General features: G+C 54.3%; 8 protein-coding genes across 8 annotated transcripts; 4 read left to right on the forward strand and 4 right to left on the reverse strand.

Moving 5' to 3' along the window:
- Positions 1 to 1,320: 1,320 nt before the first annotated feature.
- B0H18DRAFT_206977 (uncharacterized protein) lies at positions 1,321 to 1,980 on the forward strand. Its single transcript, XM_048037118.1, has 4 exons — positions 1,321 to 1,484; positions 1,545 to 1,579; positions 1,634 to 1,807; positions 1,856 to 1,980. The coding sequence occupies exons 1-4, from the start codon at positions 1,432 to 1,434 to the stop codon at positions 1,870 to 1,872; spliced, it is 279 nt and encodes a 92-aa protein (XP_047895310.1). The 5' UTR covers positions 1,321 to 1,431; the 3' UTR covers positions 1,873 to 1,980.
- B0H18DRAFT_206971 (uncharacterized protein) lies at positions 1,937 to 3,575 on the forward strand. The gene is made up of 8 exons (XM_048037117.1): positions 1,937 to 2,123; positions 2,176 to 2,270; positions 2,338 to 2,543; positions 2,604 to 2,619; positions 2,675 to 2,726; positions 2,787 to 2,818; positions 2,877 to 3,219; positions 3,269 to 3,575. The coding sequence occupies exons 1-7, from the start codon at positions 2,088 to 2,090 to the stop codon at positions 3,175 to 3,177; spliced, it is 738 nt and encodes a 245-aa protein (XP_047895311.1). The 5' UTR covers positions 1,937 to 2,087; the 3' UTR covers positions 3,178 to 3,219; positions 3,269 to 3,575.
- A 369-nt stretch (positions 3,576 to 3,944) lies between these two features.
- On the reverse strand, positions 3,945 to 4,985 carry B0H18DRAFT_873900 (cytochrome P450; the record flags this gene model as incomplete). Its single annotated transcript, XM_048040322.1, has 4 exons — positions 3,945 to 4,305; positions 4,351 to 4,557; positions 4,607 to 4,739; positions 4,793 to 4,985. The coding sequence occupies 4 exons, from the start codon at positions 4,983 to 4,985 to the stop codon at positions 3,945 to 3,947; spliced, it is 894 nt and encodes a 297-aa protein (XP_047895312.1).
- An 821-nt stretch (positions 4,986 to 5,806) lies between these two features.
- B0H18DRAFT_996536 (uncharacterized protein) lies at positions 5,807 to 7,621 on the reverse strand. The gene is given in 6 exon segments (XM_048045425.1): positions 5,807 to 6,553; positions 6,613 to 6,777; positions 6,831 to 7,007; positions 7,067 to 7,197; positions 7,263 to 7,583; positions 7,595 to 7,621. The coding sequence occupies 5 exon segments, from the start codon at positions 7,522 to 7,524 to the stop codon at positions 6,272 to 6,274; spliced, it is 1,017 nt and encodes a 338-aa protein (XP_047895313.1). The 5' UTR covers positions 7,525 to 7,583; positions 7,595 to 7,621; the 3' UTR covers positions 5,807 to 6,271.
- A 166-nt stretch (positions 7,622 to 7,787) lies between these two features.
- B0H18DRAFT_1103397 (uncharacterized protein) lies at positions 7,788 to 8,326 on the forward strand (the record flags this gene model as incomplete). Its single annotated transcript, XM_048032579.1, has 2 exons — positions 7,788 to 7,817; positions 7,913 to 8,326. A coding segment is annotated over exon 2 (258 nt), but the record flags the coding sequence as incomplete, so codon positions are not given.
- Positions 8,327 to 8,584: 258 nt separating this feature from the next.
- On the forward strand, positions 8,585 to 9,960 carry B0H18DRAFT_207030 (uncharacterized protein). Its single transcript, XM_048037119.1, has 3 exons — positions 8,585 to 8,979; positions 9,028 to 9,759; positions 9,812 to 9,960. Exons 1-3 carry the CDS (start codon positions 8,864 to 8,866, stop codon positions 9,846 to 9,848), a joined length of 885 nt encoding a protein of 294 aa, XP_047895315.1. The 5' UTR covers positions 8,585 to 8,863; the 3' UTR covers positions 9,849 to 9,960.
- A 3,569-nt stretch (positions 9,961 to 13,529) lies between these two features.
- On the reverse strand, positions 13,530 to 15,542 carry B0H18DRAFT_1209787 (uncharacterized protein). Its single transcript, XM_048036333.1, has 8 exons — positions 15,509 to 15,542; positions 15,222 to 15,452; positions 14,958 to 15,167; positions 14,767 to 14,891; positions 14,567 to 14,701; positions 14,381 to 14,512; positions 13,617 to 14,315; positions 13,530 to 13,563 (listed from the first exon to the last, which is right to left on the reverse strand). Exons 2-7 carry the CDS (start codon positions 15,319 to 15,321, stop codon positions 13,956 to 13,958), a joined length of 1,062 nt encoding a protein of 353 aa, XP_047895316.1. The 5' UTR covers positions 15,322 to 15,452; positions 15,509 to 15,542; the 3' UTR covers positions 13,530 to 13,563; positions 13,617 to 13,955.
- A 1-nt stretch (position 15,543) lies between these two features.
- Positions 15,544 to 18,507, reverse strand: B0H18DRAFT_996559 (uncharacterized protein). Its single transcript, XM_048045426.1, has 11 exons — positions 18,068 to 18,507; positions 17,863 to 17,999; positions 17,708 to 17,790; positions 17,452 to 17,614; positions 17,264 to 17,401; positions 17,081 to 17,213; positions 16,339 to 17,014; positions 15,978 to 16,250; positions 15,913 to 15,957; positions 15,832 to 15,891; positions 15,544 to 15,707 (listed from the first exon to the last, which is right to left on the reverse strand). The coding sequence occupies exons 1-8, from the start codon at positions 18,184 to 18,186 to the stop codon at positions 15,984 to 15,986; spliced, it is 1,716 nt and encodes a 571-aa protein (XP_047895317.1). The 5' UTR covers positions 18,187 to 18,507; the 3' UTR covers positions 15,544 to 15,707; positions 15,832 to 15,891; positions 15,913 to 15,957; positions 15,978 to 15,983.
- Between the last annotated feature and the right edge of the window lie 240 nt (positions 18,508 to 18,747).

Genomic DNA, 18,747 nt, shown 5'->3' on the forward strand with positions numbered 1-18,747 from the left:
CTCGACCTCATCCTGCATCCTGCATTTTTCTAGACGTGATCTCTGCACATCATTCAGCGAGTCGGCGATATCTTGCGCGCATGACTTGCGCATGACTGACCTTTTGCCGCCCTTTAGTGGCTCAGTACGAGGCTTGGTGAGTACTGAGTTCAAGTTCATGATCCAGATCCCACGGATTGAAAGACGATACCACCGTCCGACGCGTGGACCAGTGGCACCTGTGTGGTAATGGTGTTCATACCTCGCAGGATATAACTGCTTCAAAAGCTCCCATGATGCAGACAGTAGACGCGTGGAACACTGGTACACATGGGTCACTGGAGGTTCATGAGCGTTCGAACGATTGGATTGGTGCCACAGTACGCCACGCATGCTGATTTCCCCTACGACAGCATGCATCGTGCGCCACTCACGGAACTTGGTGGGAGAAGTACAACAGCCATGGGGACAAGAGTATTTGAAAGCACATTCTGTTGCAAATGTGTTCCCCTGTCAGTGCCGCAGCCGGCGAAATGGGAATAAATGCCGAGAGGCGAAGTGAGTAGAGTCGTGTTTCGCCTCAGCGGTATCACGTCCTTTGGTCATTCATGCTGTGCTATCTGAAACCAGTGCACGGAAAATCCTGGCCTTCTGTCACACAGCGATATTGACCCAGAGTTGGCGATCTTCTCAGTAGTTGTTTTCTCCGGTCTGCGTATTTTCGGCCCCCGAAGCTTCCGGTGTAAGAGCTCCTCAATCTCCGAAAGCCATGCTGGTAATTCATTACTAATGCTCAGGATGCAAACTCATAGACAAGCTGTTCTCCGAGTCAACCCTCTTGGCATCCACCGTACATGTCAGGTAAACCTTGTATGTATTACTGATGTTCTGCGTACTGTCTAAAATCTCACATCATTCTCACGCACTGTATCCCCAGATATCCGATGTGGCGTTAACGGAAGGTGGTATCGCCGGCATCGTCGGGCGGTCAGCACAGCATGGCATGACGCGGAATGAAAATTATCGAATGGTGAGAGCAAAAGCGCAGGAATCTTAATTCATCTCTCTACCATCTGCCAGTGGTTGCCACCTTAAAGGGCTGAGAGGTGTCGGACTGGCCACGCTTGCGCTTCTGTCTCCGGTCGGCGTGTATGGGTAAGACATTCAGTGTCTCGGACTGGGGCTCTCGCCAAAGATGCACGCGTAATCTCTGATTTGTGTCGTACATAAGGCGGAATTTGCTATCTCTTACTAGCGGATTTCCCCCCCCCCCCCCCCCCCCAGGTGGCCGTGCACATTTCAATAGTACTGACCACATTTCCTACAGTCATCGACAGCGCACGACCACACTGCAGCTGTCTTCCCACCAGTTGCCACTTCGCAAGGCTTATATGAGGCTGTCGTCGGTTCTCCTGCAGTGTAACCTCGTAGGTATCAAGAGTACAAGCAGTGATGGACGTCTGTGGTGGAGCTACCCTGCATATTGCTTCTCAGCTCAGAACAAGGTACGACTACGAACTGTGCATGCAGGTTCATGCTAAATCTGTTCAATTATTTGACTACAGTATCGTCGGTGACTACTGCGAAGCTATGGCTGCAGGTCGGTTGCTTCAAATCTACTGGCGTTCACTAAATGCGCTAACAATATAATTAGCTCTCGCCGTATATGACTATATCATCACTTTCGCCGATGAGGTACAACATATATGGAGACGCAAGAAGCGTGGATTTGCGTTCATTTTCCTTCTGAATCGTGCGAACACGTGGGGGATATGCATCAGCTTGATGATGCGGGCACTGCAATCATATCACGATTCACGCTGTACCAGTATGTGTTTCTCTTGTTTACTCGCCACGCGTACTAAACCTTACCCAGAGGCACGTCATGCGTAATAAGCATCAGGATCCGACGTCTCATCGCAATATACTTCAGTTGCAGATTCAGACAACTGATGTGGAGCACATGTGCGATGATAGCAATGCTATTGTGGGCAGGTGCGTGAGGACGCTCTCCCAGCGATTTGCGATTCAAGGTCCGCTATGAAGCTGTTTCGGCACTTCGTGTGTATGCTGTCAGTGGTCGGAATCGCTGGCTTGCTGCGGCGACCATGTTGTTGGGTGTAGTACCTTTCGTTATCAATGTAGTAAGTATTCCCTCGTCGAGCTCACGGAACAGCTTTGATGCTATTGCTCAAGGTCGACACCGCAGCAGACAGAGTGGAAGCCATTTCCCTCGGAGGCGCCATTGTGTGCTCATGCAGCAGTGCGATACCGAGACCAATACAGAATAGGTATGTGTAGCTCAAAATGTTCTGAGAACTGCTCATGACGACGACTTGATAATTGCCGTCATCCAAGGTGCAAAACATCTTACATTCGCTTGATTTCGATGCGGCGGCTGATAGAAGTACACTTCACAGTAATGATCATAGCTCGAATGTGCTCTATTGCATCCGATACGCTAGTTATATTGGTCACGTTATACAACATACCATTCAATCTCAAAAGCTCAATTTGCGGAATAACGAGTAGAAGATCTTTGTCTTCGTCCTTGTCCGAAGATGGTACGTCGTAGTCTCTTCTCCGAATCAAGGCCACAACTGACATCCCACCCATACTCACAGGGTTGATATATTTCATGTACGGGTTGATTCTGCTCCGTGTATTGCATGTGATTCAACATCACCACGCACAGGGCTCTGCTACTGCTCAACATCGCTCAGATGGTGGTATTCCTGATGGGGACTGTGCGTACTACATAGTATCACTCCCCATCGTAGCGCGGGTGACACTGACAGATTCTACAGTGCAATGACGTGGTCATCACGTTCACTTACCCGTGCGTCCCTGTGAAGTATTAGCACCCGTCACATTATCAGCTGAAGCCGGTTCTATAGAATAACCTCAATCATCATCTCGAGGTTCATCTTGAACCTACACAAAATCGCTGCCGAGCAGCAGGCGCACACACTCTCGAACTCTCCCTCAATACCCCCCGTTGAATCACTGTGCGGCTTGCAATCCTGCCGAGGATCATACCTGTCCAGTGTAGTACTTGAGCTTGACGAGATGTCTCCCGATCTCGACACGCCCGCGGACTGCGGGTGGACCTCAAAGTATCACGACGAATATAGCCCGAAGGACGACCTGCCGGCAGTGTTTAAGTTCGGTGGCGACGAGTATGAACGTGGGGTATAGAATTTGGCGACACAACAATGAGTTCGTTGCCATTTACACTATGTGAGTTCCGCATTTATCGGCGCGAGCACAATGTTGATTGTGTCGACAGAGTGTACTCTGCTGACCGTGACGACGCAGGCTAGCCCTGCGCACCGAGTAACCTAATCTGATTCTTGGATGTGTAGTGGTATCAATGACTATACTAAGCGGTTCCGACTACGAACAGAGCCTGGCTTGGTGGGACACTTGGTGGGACACTGGCATACTGAACGGAAGCTGTAGAATTCACCGTAAGATGGGCACTTCGCAATTGTAGTCGGACATCGGAGGCACGGGTGGAGATACTCATCTAGCTATGCTGCTTCGCAGTCCCGTGGAACCTTCAGAGGGTAGTTTTTTGCGATGCCTGGAAATGGCCGTACCAAAGCATTGTCTCGATGCGCCCAACGTGACACGGTCACATGATGCTAACGCGTCGCGCCTTAGACGAGTCACGACGGCCGTAACTTCCGTACATCTGACTGAAAGTTTGAGTATCCATGGAGATCAGTGAATGCAGGAAGAGAGTCAAAATATTGGTAATAGCAGGTGCGTGACCTTATCAGCTTAACACTGTATATGCTTAGTTCCCGCTGAATAGATGATGTCGTTCTCCTTTTGATACGGACATACAGCAAAGGGGACGCGATCATCCAGACACAGGAGGCTAATGTCGGTGACACGGTTGTCAGACACTAGTGCGCAGGTTGAGTTATAAGGGTCCCCTCATTGATACTATACACTCACTAGCGAGTGCCGGGAGCCGTGTTGCTGTAAGTAAGCTGTGACAGCGTGTACGGAAATACACGCATCCCACGAGAAGTATGGAAGTCCTGTGACGTGTGTCCATGGGCATTTGACGTCCATGGGCTAGGCCATACCAAGGAATATGGTGGCGAAGCCCTGTGACTGTTTCCGCTATAGCACCAAGTTCGAGAGCAAGGACCATTCATGGCACAGAGTGGGAAGTAATCTACCATCCCTCCTCCGGCAGGACCTGTGGCACTTGTCGCCTCCATGCCACGATCCATCAGCGTCACGTATTCATCTTCCAAGGACGTGATTCGGTGGCCGTAGACGGATCCAAGGATCAGCGCAACGGTAAACCTGATTTAATATATAGTTATTGATTTTAGTCGACAGAATATAAACATTGTTACGTACCGAGTGATGTGCATGGTGAAGTCCTTAGGTGTTTGTATCAAACTCGACAGGAAGATACAAACCTCCCTGTGTTGTAGGCCTTCATACTGTCGGATTGTATCTTTCTCGCCGAACGCGGCCTGTACCCACCGCCGCTGCCTCCGCCGGCTCTCATGCTGGTACAGTGCAAAGACCAAAGTGGGATCCCAGCCGATCCTACTGTCATCAGCGCGCGCACGTAGCCTGTATTATGCGTCAAACTCACAGCTCGACAAAGGTCACCAGTCGCGGACGGCTGGAATAGATAGCACCCCGCTTGTCCAAGAGGTCCCGGGCGATCTTAGACGAGTTAATGATGATGGTGCGGCTACCAAAGAACTCGGCATATATGAGATCGCCTAGAACGTATGCTTTAGGTGATATAGATGGATCATCAATTACACGAACCCACCGTATTTCTTCGCCCATGTCCCAAAGGTATACTCTTGATACTCCAATGGTAATTGATGTGCATTGCCCAGAAGCGGGAGACGTCTCGGTCCGGGTGGAACAAGACGGTCTTTCAGGCTTTGCCGCGGGCTACGACCGAGTAAAAAGACAAGTAAGCATACTACAGCGACCACCACCCAGGTGTTAGATGGCATAGACTGGAACAATGACACGATGTTAGCCACCATGAAAGCCGGGATGCGAGACGTGGCATAACTTTTATATCCCCCGTGAGATTAGTACGAGTCTGGGAGGATGTGATAGTAAACTAGAGTTTGGTACTTTCTCCGAAGGAGAATACACGCAACTGTATTGCGTGAAAGTCATGGAAGCCAGTCGCGCGACTTCGCCCGGATCTCCTGAGCATGGTTGACATCCGTGGGAGAAAGAACTTGGTTAGCTGCGGAGAGCCTGCATTATCGTCAACGTGTGTAAGGTACTGTTCGTGATTGTTCACATACCAGATGATGTTCTGCGAACCAAGTACTACAGATAGCTTGATCGCCGTGCCGTATCAAGACAATGGAACCACCATCTCTATAATGACGCTCAGTACTGAGAGTGAACCTGTGATGTCATGACATCAAACATGTCTAGAAATCCAAAGATAGGTGAAAGGCGATAGACCGGCCTTTCAATGATGTCTGCAAGCGAAAATCGGCGTTGACATGGTCAGAGAGGACGCATAGCCTTGGCAACATGATTCGCATGCTTGGCATTCATTACATACTTGCCTGAACACCATAACCGAGTATTTGTGACCACATCTACCAGCCATGAACTCGAAAGGCTTCATGGCTAGTACCATACGAGGATGGCGGTACTGCGAGGGCTTGCCAGCAAGCAGTCGGTGAAAAGGAAGTTGCTGCTTACTGTTATCTATCCAAGGTGGGCCTTTGGCAGTTTTCGAATAGGGTACCGGTTGTCTCGGTGCCTACGCATCTAGACCCGTTTGACTTCGCCGGCGGTCCGTCGCGTCACGACCCTATAGACGGTACCATTCAATCGAGCATGCTAGTCATCCATTCAGCAATTTAGTGAGCTCAAGTGAGTCAAAGTCTTCTTTCGCGTTGTGCTTAGTGAAGCGCATAAGTAGCAGAACGACTCGCCATTGGAAAGTGAGAAGCGGTAGTACTAGCAATGTAACTCTGCTCGGTGCTCGTTTGGTGCTCGACCGTGACCGTGGTTGGGGCACGTGAGTTGTGGCTGCGGTCCTCACAGGCGCCTCCCGACTGAGCGACGCTCTGCAGCGGACTCGGAGGTCGAGAAATTTGTCGTCAAGACCATCATTGTGCGGCAGGCCATATTGAAGGACAAGATAGTCACTCGATTACTCCGCCGGAGAGCCTATGGTGCCACTCGGCGGAGGCGCTAGCGCTTTGACCGACGGTTCACTGGAAAGCTAAGTAAGATCGCAAGGTCGTAAAGTAATGAGACATCATCAGTGAACCGAGATACCTTCCAACGCCGCCGTCAATAGAAGTGCAGAAGAGCCGTCGTTTGATAGCACCCTGGTCTTTTCCATATCCCTCAGTATTTCAGTAATGTACTCCCCCGCGCCCGACAAATGCGCCACGCGAGCCGCAGCCGCATGGAGGCGCAAGTAATCTGGAGACGGTAGTGGAAGCTTCTCGGGGTCCGGGGTCGTGAAAGTGACTGTCGTCGGTATGTTCCACCGATACATTGGGTGCGTAGTTTGGGGTGTGTATGTGTGCGGCGTGTTCTAAGCAACATCATTATTTGCGGGCTCGTCGGCAGAGAGATCGATTGGTAGGTACTCACAGTGCTTTCAAGCCACAAGTTGAGCATTTCAAAGTGAGTATGCTCGTCGCCGCGGAGTGTCATCACGTTCTCCAGCCGATGAACGTTAGGTCCATTCAGTTCATCGAACACAAAAGTGTCTCCGAAGCGCGCCATGACAGTCCATACGGTAGCTGCATATTCGTGCTAAGAATATGTGATTCGTAACTCCAGGCCAGCAATTAGATATGAACGCATACCTTCGCCCCATCTTGGTTGACACCCGACATCCCAACGTTTGTGGATTCAGGGAAGATGTGGGCTGCCTGGGTGAACGTAACTGGAGCATCGGCCGGGAGGATATGGGGCTTCTCTTTCACAGAGACGATGTCAAATGCACCAGTGAGCATACATCGGTAACCATCCCGTATGAGGGCCTGATGATAAATGCAGGTGAGAAAGCGATATTGTGGGCGGTAATGAGTGTACACAAAACCTTCTGTTTTGCTGTTGCATGATTCTGGGGCGCCTCTTCCAGAAGATATTGCAGAGTTTCCTGCGTGGCATCGAACGAGGGCCTCGAAGGGTGAGTGGATGGGGATCGAGTACGGCCTGTAGCAGCTCGAACTGTGGCACAGTATGTACGTTTCACCATCTGCCTTCTACACCGAGTAGCACATAGGGGTACTCACAGCAACGGAGGAAATGAGTGATGTATAGTGTCGCCAGACGTTCAAATTCATCGTCATCATCACATGAGTTGATTTCGCGGGCAAGGAAGTCGCGACCTGTATCACTGGGAGTTTCGAGCATAGCGTAGCCCAGGATTCTCGCGCGTACGAGGGCGGTGGCGTCGCCAATTGTATTGCCGACCTGTTCATGATGGAGGCATTTGGCATACGCGTCCTGCCATGGTTGGAATACGTAATTATTCGTTGGCAAAGGTTGAGGCATTGGGTATTGTATGCGGAGTAGCGTGAGATCTAAAGGAGTGTGCCGAATAGAACTCGCAGACTACTCGCAGTAAATAGCAAGACGGCGGTCGAGACGCCACAAGCAAGGCGTAAGCGTGACTCGTGACATACAAGTAAGTAATAGGAGTCACATCGTCAATAACAAGGCTCTATCAGAACTTACAGTCGATTCAGCAATTTTGTGAGCTCAAATGCGTAAGAGCCCTCTTCGGTGTTGTGCTTATTGAAGCGCATAGCGGAGGCCGAGCACATACAGCAGACCATACGGACCAGGTAGTCCATCTATTATTCCGCCGGAGGGCCTGCGATGCCACCCGGCGGGGGTGCTTGTGCTTTGACCAACAGTTCAAGCTGAGTAAATGATCTAGGCCCCATGTGCTATTGTGTGCATCGGACGTCTTGTTCCTGGCATCGCAAAGACAAACGCAGTGGCACAAGGCATGATATATCGACATCAGGTCCCTTCAATACAGGACGTCCCCTAACCTTCATCGTCCTCCACAACACTGAACACACAGACATCGATGGCCCCCGCCTGCCGGACTTGCATTGTCGATCCCGGACGGGGAATTGACCAGCACACTTGGCTTGTCGACTCTCTGGCTAGAGCGTTGAGGACAGCCAGCCGCGACGCATGCTTCAAGAAGATCGCTAAGGAAGTCGCGCAAGGGTTCGAAAGCCGGTTCGACCCGTCAGTGCTCGGGATCATCACCAAGAACGGCAAGTTCGTGCGCTATGAAACGAGCGAAGAGCGCAGAGAGCGGTGCCGGGATAGACCCAAGGTGATTATCCATTGTGTACATTGCGTCCAGGAAGCCTACGACCTTCATCAGAAAATCGTCACATGGATCGAAAACCACAAAGACTACTTCCTGATGCAGCGGTTGCAGACCTCAGAGGCACGCGAACCCAGCCTTCCCCTCAAGGAGTCGCGAGAGCGCGCAAAGAGTGCTCGCGACTTCTTCATTCGGGACCATCCGCACATCGGAAGGGAGGCGAGAGCGGAGGCATTCGCTAATGGCGATACGCCCAGCCACAAGGCCATAGCAGTGAATCACGCCTACAGCGCCGCCATCGCCGAGATGAAGACGCAAGATCCAGAGAGATGGGAGGCATACGAACGAGAGTCGCAGCAGTCCAAGGTCGAGATGCGGGCTGCTCGCGCCGTCCATGTGGATGGCCAGCCTCCGAACGAGCAAAATCCCAGTGAATACCGGTCCCAGGGTGAGGCCAGCGACGAAGCGGCCGCGTCTCAGGCCGAGTGAGTGTTTTGTTCCCTTGCGCAGTGGCGGCCGATATCTGAACTTAGCAGCATAGGAATGCGCCTGGAACACAACGCGCGCTTCTCGCTCGAGGCGTGGGCAGACAAATCCGACTGTGAAGTGTTCCTCTATATCGGTTGTGTCGGCCCAAACGGGAAACCACGGAGGTGGATGTAAGTCGTGAGACTCTTTGCGACGTACACGATGCTCACTGTCCCAAGGATGAGTAGCGGAAAGGCAGGCGCAGATGATCTCGCGGGCGAGATCAAAGGCTCACCATTCATCGACACTCTTGATGCGTATGTCTTACGCCGTCGAAGCAATATCGCTATCGAGCCAAGCGGTGCATCGGTCTCCCGACGCCAGAGTGGCACGCAGACGGGAAGTAGGACAGGTGCGGCGCACCCTGTGCTCGACGACATGGCCAGCGCGCGGCGGGCGGACGCTCCTACTAGCAAAGACCTAAGGGCAGATATGAAACGTTTAAGAAGGTCGATGTTAGGAGACAGCGTTGGGAATGAGGAAGAAGCAGCAACCAACCACTACGCCGAGCCGCGCATCATCGAGACCCCCCAACTTGATACTCGGATGGGCGAGGCGAGTCTACATCTGAAGACTGCGCAGGATGCTTCGTGCGACGATCGTCAACGCCTCGCACTGAAGTCCGAAGGCAGCGATATCTGGGCCGCACTGCTCCGAGAGCCCATACACATCGTTACCGATGCTGACAGAGCGAAGCAGGAACCGGTCAACGCGAACAAGGACCGCATCGCTCTGACCGAGACGCCACAGCATGCTGAGAGTTCGCCGCGAGGCAAGGTGCATCGTGCTACCTCACCTACCCCTCCCAAGGCCCCGATAGCAACCAACAGTCAGGCGCAACCAACCGGCCAGAAGAGGAAGCTCGAAACAATCGACCTCCGAGCTATGCTCAATGAGACGAAGCGGACCAAGTGAGTGACTGCTATCACTTCTGCTGGACTGTGTAGCTAATCGCCACGACAGAAGATGCGGTCACGCACGTCCGAGTACAGGCTGTTAGAAAAAGTCTTGTGGCCTAGCATTTGTTCACACTCACAAGCAATGAGCATCCGGCCTTTTTTCCCGCACCAGTATACCTCCACCTGCGTCCGTTGATGACTACTCATTCCTGTCCTGGCCTGGTCGTGATTACGATTTGAATCCATGCGTCGGGCTTATGTTGTAGTCGTGAGATTTACCAGCCGCGCACGAGTGCTGGAGATGAGCCCGCAAGGGGCGCATCCATTCCTGCGCCGACATTGGTAGATTAGTTGTACGCGGTCGTCTTCAGCCGGCTGGCAGTATGATCCATAGCTGCTTGTCGTGCGCGTGCGACGCAGACCATAGGCTCGGTGGGGTATGCGTGGTCGATTATTGGACAGCCGCATCTGTGATGTCCAATTGTGAGGCATGACTGCGACAACACAATAAAACGTAGATCTAGCGGGAAGCCCAGGTTCACTTGGCAGGAGACGCGGGACAGCGAGGAGAAGACGAATACAAGCGACGACCCTGGGCCCGAGCGCGACGCGCGACGCGCGTCAGGCTGCGAGAACGCGATCACGTGCCACCAGTGGTCACAATGAGCTGGCTGGCATACGACTCTTGAGTATTTGAGTGACGAGTCGGGGTAACTGCCAGTGCCAGTACTTGCTTGTACACGGTCACTTCCTAATAGTGAGTCAAGTACTTGCGCACACCCATTTCACCGTCCGAGAACTTATCAATGTATAGGATTTGCGTAATCATGGGACCTCACCCCACGGTAGATGTCCTGCACTTCTTCCGCACATAGCACTCCCTCCGAACGAACGTCTCTGTGCTCGGTCATTTTTTGTGAGTGCTCAGGCCAAAGCTCGCGCACATTTCTCATGTACTTGGAAGGGGAGGAAAGGTTGCGATGAGTCTGGTGCCACGTGTGCCGTGTGGCTTCCTACGTTACCCTCCCCATGCTTTCAGGACGGCAGGCCGAGTGGACTGGCATGTGAGTACTCAGTTCGTTATGCTTCTCGTTGTTCGGGGTTGCTACCCGTGCGCTATCTCCCTGAATCTGCGATCTGAGATACCTGGACGGTGCCATATGCATCGAATGCATCGATCTGGTTGGCATGGAACGCGGCAACGATATGTATGTGCCACTGCAGGTGCGTATACATATGCTGAGAGACCATGGAAGCTCGAACTCGGTAGCTACTTGTACTCATACGCTGTATTCATTCACGCTGCCCACTCGTTCAGACAGGCCGTCAGTTGACGAGTAAAAACTCATGCATCCTACTGCTCCCGATGTCGGCCAAAGTCAATGATTCCGATCTTGAACAGCTTGGACCAAGTTGACTGTCCAGATCAATGCTGCAACGTGTTGGTGCCGACGGTGTCGTCAGCCTCACAGCCACCTAGTCTCCGTTGCAGACCATAAAAGCCGACAAGCTAACAGCCCTATCTCTACGCTGCCATCCCCTCTCGTCTCTTCTCCTCGTACTCTCATCAAATCCGTGAACTTTGAAGGCCTTCAGTAGTCCCAGTCATGTCGAACCAACGGTACTTCCGCTTCACGCTCACACTGCTCATCAAACTCTACATCTACCTGGCCCGTGGGGAATATTTCGACTTCCTCGCGCCTCTTGCACATCTGGTCGTGTTCGAGGCTCGGTACATGTCCAACGGCATCCTGCTCTGGGCGATAGTTCACTTTGGCCCTGTGGCGGTCTTCTTCGGTCTCCTCAATGTCTACGCGCAGCTCCTCGGGTTTGGTAATCGATTCTCCCGGTTCGAGAGAGAGCTTGTCAAGGTCTGTCGCCGAGTCTGTGTGCATTGAGTTTCTCGTAACCTCGCCCATTTAGGAATGGGTTGCCGACAGTCATCCTCAATGTCACCGCCAGACCAACTTTCCTAGGCCTGCTTCCGTCAGGGTAGCCACGATTGCCCGGCTCAGAATTCGAAACATCGAAGATTACCAGAAGCTCGCCCTGCGTCTCAGGCTCGAACTGGATTCTGAGACCATGAAGAACACCCCGCAGCAGCCTCGTACATACCCAGTAGTCAAGCCGCAGCTCGTGCACAAGGCTCCCTCTTCCAACAGCTCTGACATCCGGTGGACCCCGCGCATGTACGTCCAGGAACTGAACCACCAGAAGTCTATTGCACGGCACCATACCAAAGATGTGCACCAGGAGGCAGACGCGTCGATCAACGAGCTCAAGGCCGCTCTGGCGACTATGGCTGGGCAGCACAACAAGCTCGAGGCCGAAGTCGACTCCGTGACCACAAAGCGCAAGAATCTGCCAAGGTCGACTCTCTGACGTCTCGCAATGCTACTCTCGAACAGGACGTGCGCGACATCACCGCGGCAAAGACCACCGCCGAAGAGGAAGTCAGGCGCCTCTCGACTCTCAGTCAGCCCGCCTACACCTACGGTACTGCCGTTGGGCGGAGGACGAAGGGCAGGCCCGCGAAGGCCGTCGCTCTCTACGCGAAGCACGCACGCGCCCTCCGCTGCATCCACTACAAGCACTCAGACGCGACTGCTACTAAACTCACCTCCACTCAGTGCACCCTCGCTACCTCAGAGGCTCACCCCAAGAGCGTGCGTCAGGACCTCGGCATTCTGCAACGGGCGATCGACGATGCGTACGGTCCTCTGGGCCCTGTCATGATGGCGCACCTCGCAGCTAGGGGCCTCCATCTTCTGCGCCTTCAAGCACGACGAACGCGATATGGTAGCTTTAATCTCGGAATTCGCGGTCCTCTTGGCGCACGAGGGTTCTGGTCCCGTTTCTGGTGCTGTTTCGGTCGATATGGTCTGCGACGAAGACTCTAGTCAGCCTGGAATGATCGATGCGATGGAGTCGATGTGTGTGGAAATGACCTCTCTCCGCTCTGCGCCCGATCTGGACGTTACTCTAGTCGACATGGACATGGATCCGGACATGGCGACTCCGGACAAGGTCGTCCCAGTTGGCGCCAGCGTCCCCCTCCACTGGACATACCGGCGGCAGCCTCTGGCCACTCCCAGCACCACTAGCAGCTATGTTCCCCAGGCTGCCGCGCCAATGATTGACGTACAGATGGCTCCTCGCTCTGTATTTCAGCACTAGAGCACGCCAGCTCCGGGCGTGCCAAGGAAGTACGTCGCGGCCGCGCGTGCTAAGGTACTCAACATGCTCGCCTCTCCAACACCGAAGGGACGCCCGGGCCCCTGCAGTCCATCCCTGAATCTGACTCTTTGACGCGGTTCGATGCGCTGGAACAGGGAGAGGTGCGTGCGCTGTCTGCGCGATGCCGAGATCGTCGCTGATCCCTTTCAGGCGCTGTTCAGGGTGCTCTGACAGGCGATGGCTCTCGCTTGAAGTCCACATACGGACGGGCGGGGGCAGTAGAGGCTCAGCTGACCGTTGCTAGTTCATGGACCGTGAGCCCTCATAACGCTCACGGTTCATGAACTAGCAATGGTCAACAAGCAAATGGACGCATTTGCAAATACTCTCGGTCCTTCTCAATTATCTGGATCTTGGTTCGTGCATTCATCTACTATCTCTTACTTAAGATGTCTGGACAGGTACACTTTTTCACCTGTCGTTATCCGCACAATTGCTCAAGTGACTGTCTTTACTTTTGTCAACACCTTGATCACGGCTACTTCATGTTCGTCCAGACATCCTGAATCAAGACCTCTCAAGTCATGCATCATCATCGTCAGGCACATGCATCTCACACGTCGTGCATATACTCAATTGGTTCGTCTTCTTAATCTCTGACATGTCTCTCTGCTGACACCTTAGTCTTCAAGTTGTGATAGCGATCACAAGTAACATTTTTCGGAGCTCGTCGCTACCTCACCTACCTGTATCATGCGAAGACGATCAAATACCGGATGCTTCGGCCTTGTTCCTCAGAGGGTCTGCAGCACCTCGAGTGCGTTCCCCTCTACATCGCCTGTGTGTTCTTACGAGTGGTTTGAACGGCCTCGACACACTGATCCATATATCTTGATTCATGTCTATTCTGGAGCCTGAACTCAACTACGGTGTATCCTTGGGACTGTCGGTTTCTAGAACATGTCTGTCTATCGGGCTGGATGTTCCTGATACAGAAAAGTGTACTATTACAGATATCCAACGCTTTAATACTACTCAAAGTAGTATCCATCGTCCGTATCGTCCGTATCCTCACATCGTCGCCTCAGCTTTTCCGCAATCACGCACTCCAGGACTTCTCTCCCAATGATCGTTTGGAATATCTCATCGGAGGGATCAAAGTCATCGAGAGTACCCTCCTCGTCAAGACCGTTCTCCACAAGATATGAATTGACCGTTTGAGGGTCGTAGTCGGTCTGAATGTCGCCGCCAATGAAGTGAACACATAACGTGTGGCGGAAATGCTCGCGGAAGAAGTTGTGTGAGGCAGAACCTTTCGGATTTACTTCAAGATGAGCAGGTAGGCCGGCGTGCTTCGCTGTTTCGTCGAAGATGCGAATTCGATTCCCGTCCTGGAGATGCCAGCATGGGAGCCGTGGTTAGCATATGGGTACCGACGAGGCATTCATCAACTGACATCAACGTCGACGCTGAATGCATTCACGTGCCACAATTTATAGATGTCATCCCGCACGCTCATGAGGTTGTCAGGATTTTGGAAACCTTCGGTTCGCGGGAAGAACGGCCTTTCCGCGCTGAGCGTTGTGATCTGAAACCGTGGTCAATACTACGCAACCCAGTGACGTTGGACTAATATACGCACGTAGCGTGCCATCCCTGGAGGGTATATCCAATGCACGTCCACAGGGTCGTTATCCATAGCCGTATATCTTGTGAATATACACTTGACGCCATCACGCTTGGAGACCTCGTCGCGAAAAGGAGCCGGTATGTCGTACTATGTAACACAGGCGTCCGAAGTCAATGGGGAACAACAGATGGGAACGGACACCAAAAGCTCACCCGCGCTAAGCTCTCGAGGCCACCAGGCGTTCGCGTGGCCTCGAACGCGATCTTCCTCGTCTCCAATGACACGACGTGGTAAGAGCCATTAAAGGGAAGCCGCCGGACGATGAACGACCCTCGATCTACGCAGGGTAGGACACCTCAGCTGAGACCTCGGTACACGGAAATCATGTGCGTGCGCTACCTACCCAAGTAGAAACAGCCATAATCTCCAGTCTCCAGAGCCTCAGAGGACGAGACAGCCTCCAACGGGTCGGGGTAGTACTGGAACGGGGCCATCCGGCGCAACGACACGCGGCCCACTTGCATGACGCTCGCGCCACCAAGACCGGCGAGCATATTGACCCAACGGAGAAGAGTGCCCGCTGTGACGGGACCGACAACGCTCGAATTGAAGCCTGAATTAGCGGGAGGCAGTAAGACGTTCGCAACACGTCGGCACGGGAACATACAGGCTATCAGTTCGGACAGAGGGGTCGAAGGCCACCATATGAAGATATCGGCGTGGCGCGACTGCGCCAGCCTGGATGCATGCGCCCGGGATGTAGGCATCTCGCGGATGGATGGCTTGAAGCTCGCGTGCTGCGAATTGGGAATGCGCGGTGTTGTATGCCAATGAATGCGACTGAGGCCTCAGCTTCACCGTCACAAAATGTTCCACCGCGTTGAGGTGGAACTAGAGTCTGTATATAAATTATGTAAGACGTACTTGTCGATGTGAACCACGTTACTTACTCACATGCCAATGGCGCTAACGTCTCTGGCGACTCTCCACCAAGCGGCGCAAGCGACCAGGTGGAGGTAGAGGGCATACCACCGGATCGAAGTTCCATACAACAAAATTCACAGTGCGCTCAGACCCAGTACGGACAGACGCATATCCAGAATTATCGTGGACGTGTATTCCTTCCAGGCATCCAGAGATGTCACATCTATGCTACCATAACTCGAACCCACAAGCAGACCAGTGTACGACAGACACCCCCTCGGCTCGCCCATCTCGTGCCGACCTCGTTGAAGTCTGTCCCAGATGCGAACCGTCATGTAGAACTCCATTCCAATCAACCGGAACAGACAATGTAGACCATGCCAACTCGAGCATGCCCAGTTGCTGCGTCGCACGCAACACCTTCGGGCCCACACAGCACGACGAAACGCACCCATCCAACTCATGACTCGCGACTCACCCAGCCGGGCCGTCACCCACCCCCTCCCTACAGAAACTCGCTCGGATGCCTCCACTCCGCGTCCTCGCACCCATACGACTGCAGCCACTCCCGCACGTTCCAGTGCCCCCGCGCCTCCGGCCACGCCTGCAGCCGCACCCGGCCGTCCTCGCGCTCGACGGTATAATAGTCGTCGTCCACGCGCGCGACGCGCACCGTCGGGAACCCCGCGTCGACCACCGCCGCGGCGTCCGCGACGTCGAACTGCGTGAGCCCGATGAACTGCAGGTTCGGCGGGAGGCCCGGGCGCATTTGCTGCAGCGCACAGGACGAGGGCAAGGAACAAATGAGGAGGAGAGCACGTCAGCGCGGTCGCGGTCAGGGGAGAGGCGAAGGAGCGTACCGAGACGAACCCGAGCGCTTCCGTGGACGACTCCGCCTGCAGCGAGAGCGCGATGACGCCGCGGGGCACGAGCCACATCGCCACCGCCGCAGCGACGTCCTTCGGGAGCGTCGCCGTCAGCGTCCTCAGCTCCGTCAGGCTCGGGAGCACGCCCCACACGCCCGCGTCGTACCCCAGCCGCTTCTGCGCCCAGTTCGCGCTCGGCACCGACAGCACGAGCGTCTTGAGCGTCCGGCGGTCGCGCAGGAACGCGGAGATCGCGGGGAAGAGGTCGTGGTCGTTCACGTTGTACCCGAGGAGGCTGAACTCGAAGTGGCGGAGGAACGGGAGCGCGCGCGCCGTGGCGCCCTCGCGGAACTGCGCGGACGCGTTGCAGTTGAGCACGCACTGCAGGCGCAGGGACTCCAGCTGGTGCCCGTTGCTCAGGATGTCCGAGAACGCGCGCGACTCGGCCGGGAAGAGGCCGAGGAAGTCGAGGTGCGTCAGGTTGCGGATCGAGAGCGTCTCCGTGGGGAACGTCCAGTGCTGGTTGTGCAGGAAGATCGAGCGGATGGACGCCTTGTTCTGCATGAGGAACTCCTGCACGTCCGCCGGGTTGCCCCCCGTCGAGACGTACGAGAACTGCGTGATGTGCCGGAAGCGTGGGAACTGCAGCTCCGCGGTCCCGTCGAGCGGCCTGTACGGATACGGACGAGGTTATAAACGTTCGCGCGGGTTCCTATTTCATATGGAGTGGACCCACATTAGAGACATCCCACGTAACCGGTGATTCGCGCCTTCGAGGATGCGCAGGAAGGCGAGCATCTCGCGCAGGCGCATTGAACAGTGGACGTTCTTCAGGTTGGACAATTTTGGTAATGCGTTCGCCAGCATGCCTGGGACGCCTGAGTCACCCCAGACTGCACGACACCATCGACTCGCTCACCCGTCTGGAAAGTCATCGGCGATACATCGCGCCCCTGGTAGAACACCCGCAACGTCTTGACATGCTTCGCAAACTCCTTGTCGACGATGATACGTGTCAGGATGTCGGCGCTCTTCTGCGACTCCCTCTTATCCGATACTGAGAGAGACAATTAACACGACCCCGCCGCCCAGCCTCGTCGAGCTCACCGAAAAACAGATCGATCTTTCGAAACAAGAGCTCGCTTGCGATGCGTGACAAAATGTGCGGTACGAGGAGAAGGTTTTTGAGATCGCGTGGCGGGAGCCATCGTGCAATCTCCCGCCATATTTCAGTTGAGAAGCCCGGGGTCGTATGCGGCTGGACCAACGACTGGGCACCGGAAGAATCACCCATCGTTAGCATTCGACCCGTGGACGGCATTCACGGTTACATGGAGGGATGAGGAAAAGGGGACCGACGCACCTTGCCCGAATTCGTGACATGATGGACCATAAGCGCCTTAGCTTCTGGGTGTTCAGGCTCGATGGCCATGACAGCCTGGAGGTCTGCGGGGGACGCCGGGAAGGCGCGTGGTAAGCCGAAACGACCGTCTAGAATGGACCAGATGCCATGCCGACCTTGGTGGGCGCCGACATGAAGTCCGGCAGCAAGCCTAGCCCTGGCGCGTATCAAGCGGGCTTTGGCAGCATTGGCGGTGGACAGCCCGCTCAGCAAGAGGCAGGACTGGACTGCGTTCTCGATGAGCATTCTAGAGCTGGCGGGCAGGGGCGAATAGAAATCAGCGATGAGGCAACTACAAATTACTAGACCCGCTAGACCAACCGCTCAGAGGGAAGATGTCCCATGGCGTATAGAAGCACATCTGCCTTCTGTTCGTCTGAGAGACTTGCGGTGACATCTCGGATGCATGCGTCGATGATTTTTGGGTTGAAGACGCTCATGGTAGTGCGGCACCGGAGGGGGAAGGATCAACGACCACGATAGGAGGTGAGGATCAAGGAGGCAAGGCTGCTGGAGGGCAAGTGACGAGGGATATAGCCCGACGCTGTGTGAGCGATCTCGCAGCCTCGTAACACGCCGGGTGAACGTCGGACCAGGCGATGAGTAAAAGCGACCGCACGCGAACGCTGGACGTTGAACGCTGGTTTCCACCGCGTTCCCCACAGCTTCCAGTTGCTGCTGCGTGAGATGCGAACATGGTGGTCAATGCAGACGTACACATGTGGGCTCTGTGAAACACCCACAAACGCAGGAGAACGAGGAGGACTTATATGGGCGAGGAGGCAGCAGGCGGGGGCAGGGCGTCCGGGCGTGGTTGTGGTCCAGATGGTATAAGAACGCGGCCAGCTCTGCCTGGCCTTCCCATGAGTACCCGCCCAGTCGTCCGTGCCGCCGGATCCTCCTCGTGATCCGGCCCTTGCCGGTTCGCGTCCACGGCGACTCAGTGCGTCTCGTCTTCGAATGTGAAATGAGGTCGTGCAATGAGGTCGTGCACTGACAAC

This window comes from Fomitopsis serialis, assembly GCF_022376445.1.
Source record: "Fomitopsis serialis strain Sig1Antser10 chromosome Unknown B0H18scaffold_20, whole genome shotgun sequence".
Taxonomy (NCBI): domain Eukaryota; kingdom Fungi; phylum Basidiomycota; class Agaricomycetes; order Polyporales; family Fomitopsidaceae; genus Fomitopsis; species Fomitopsis serialis.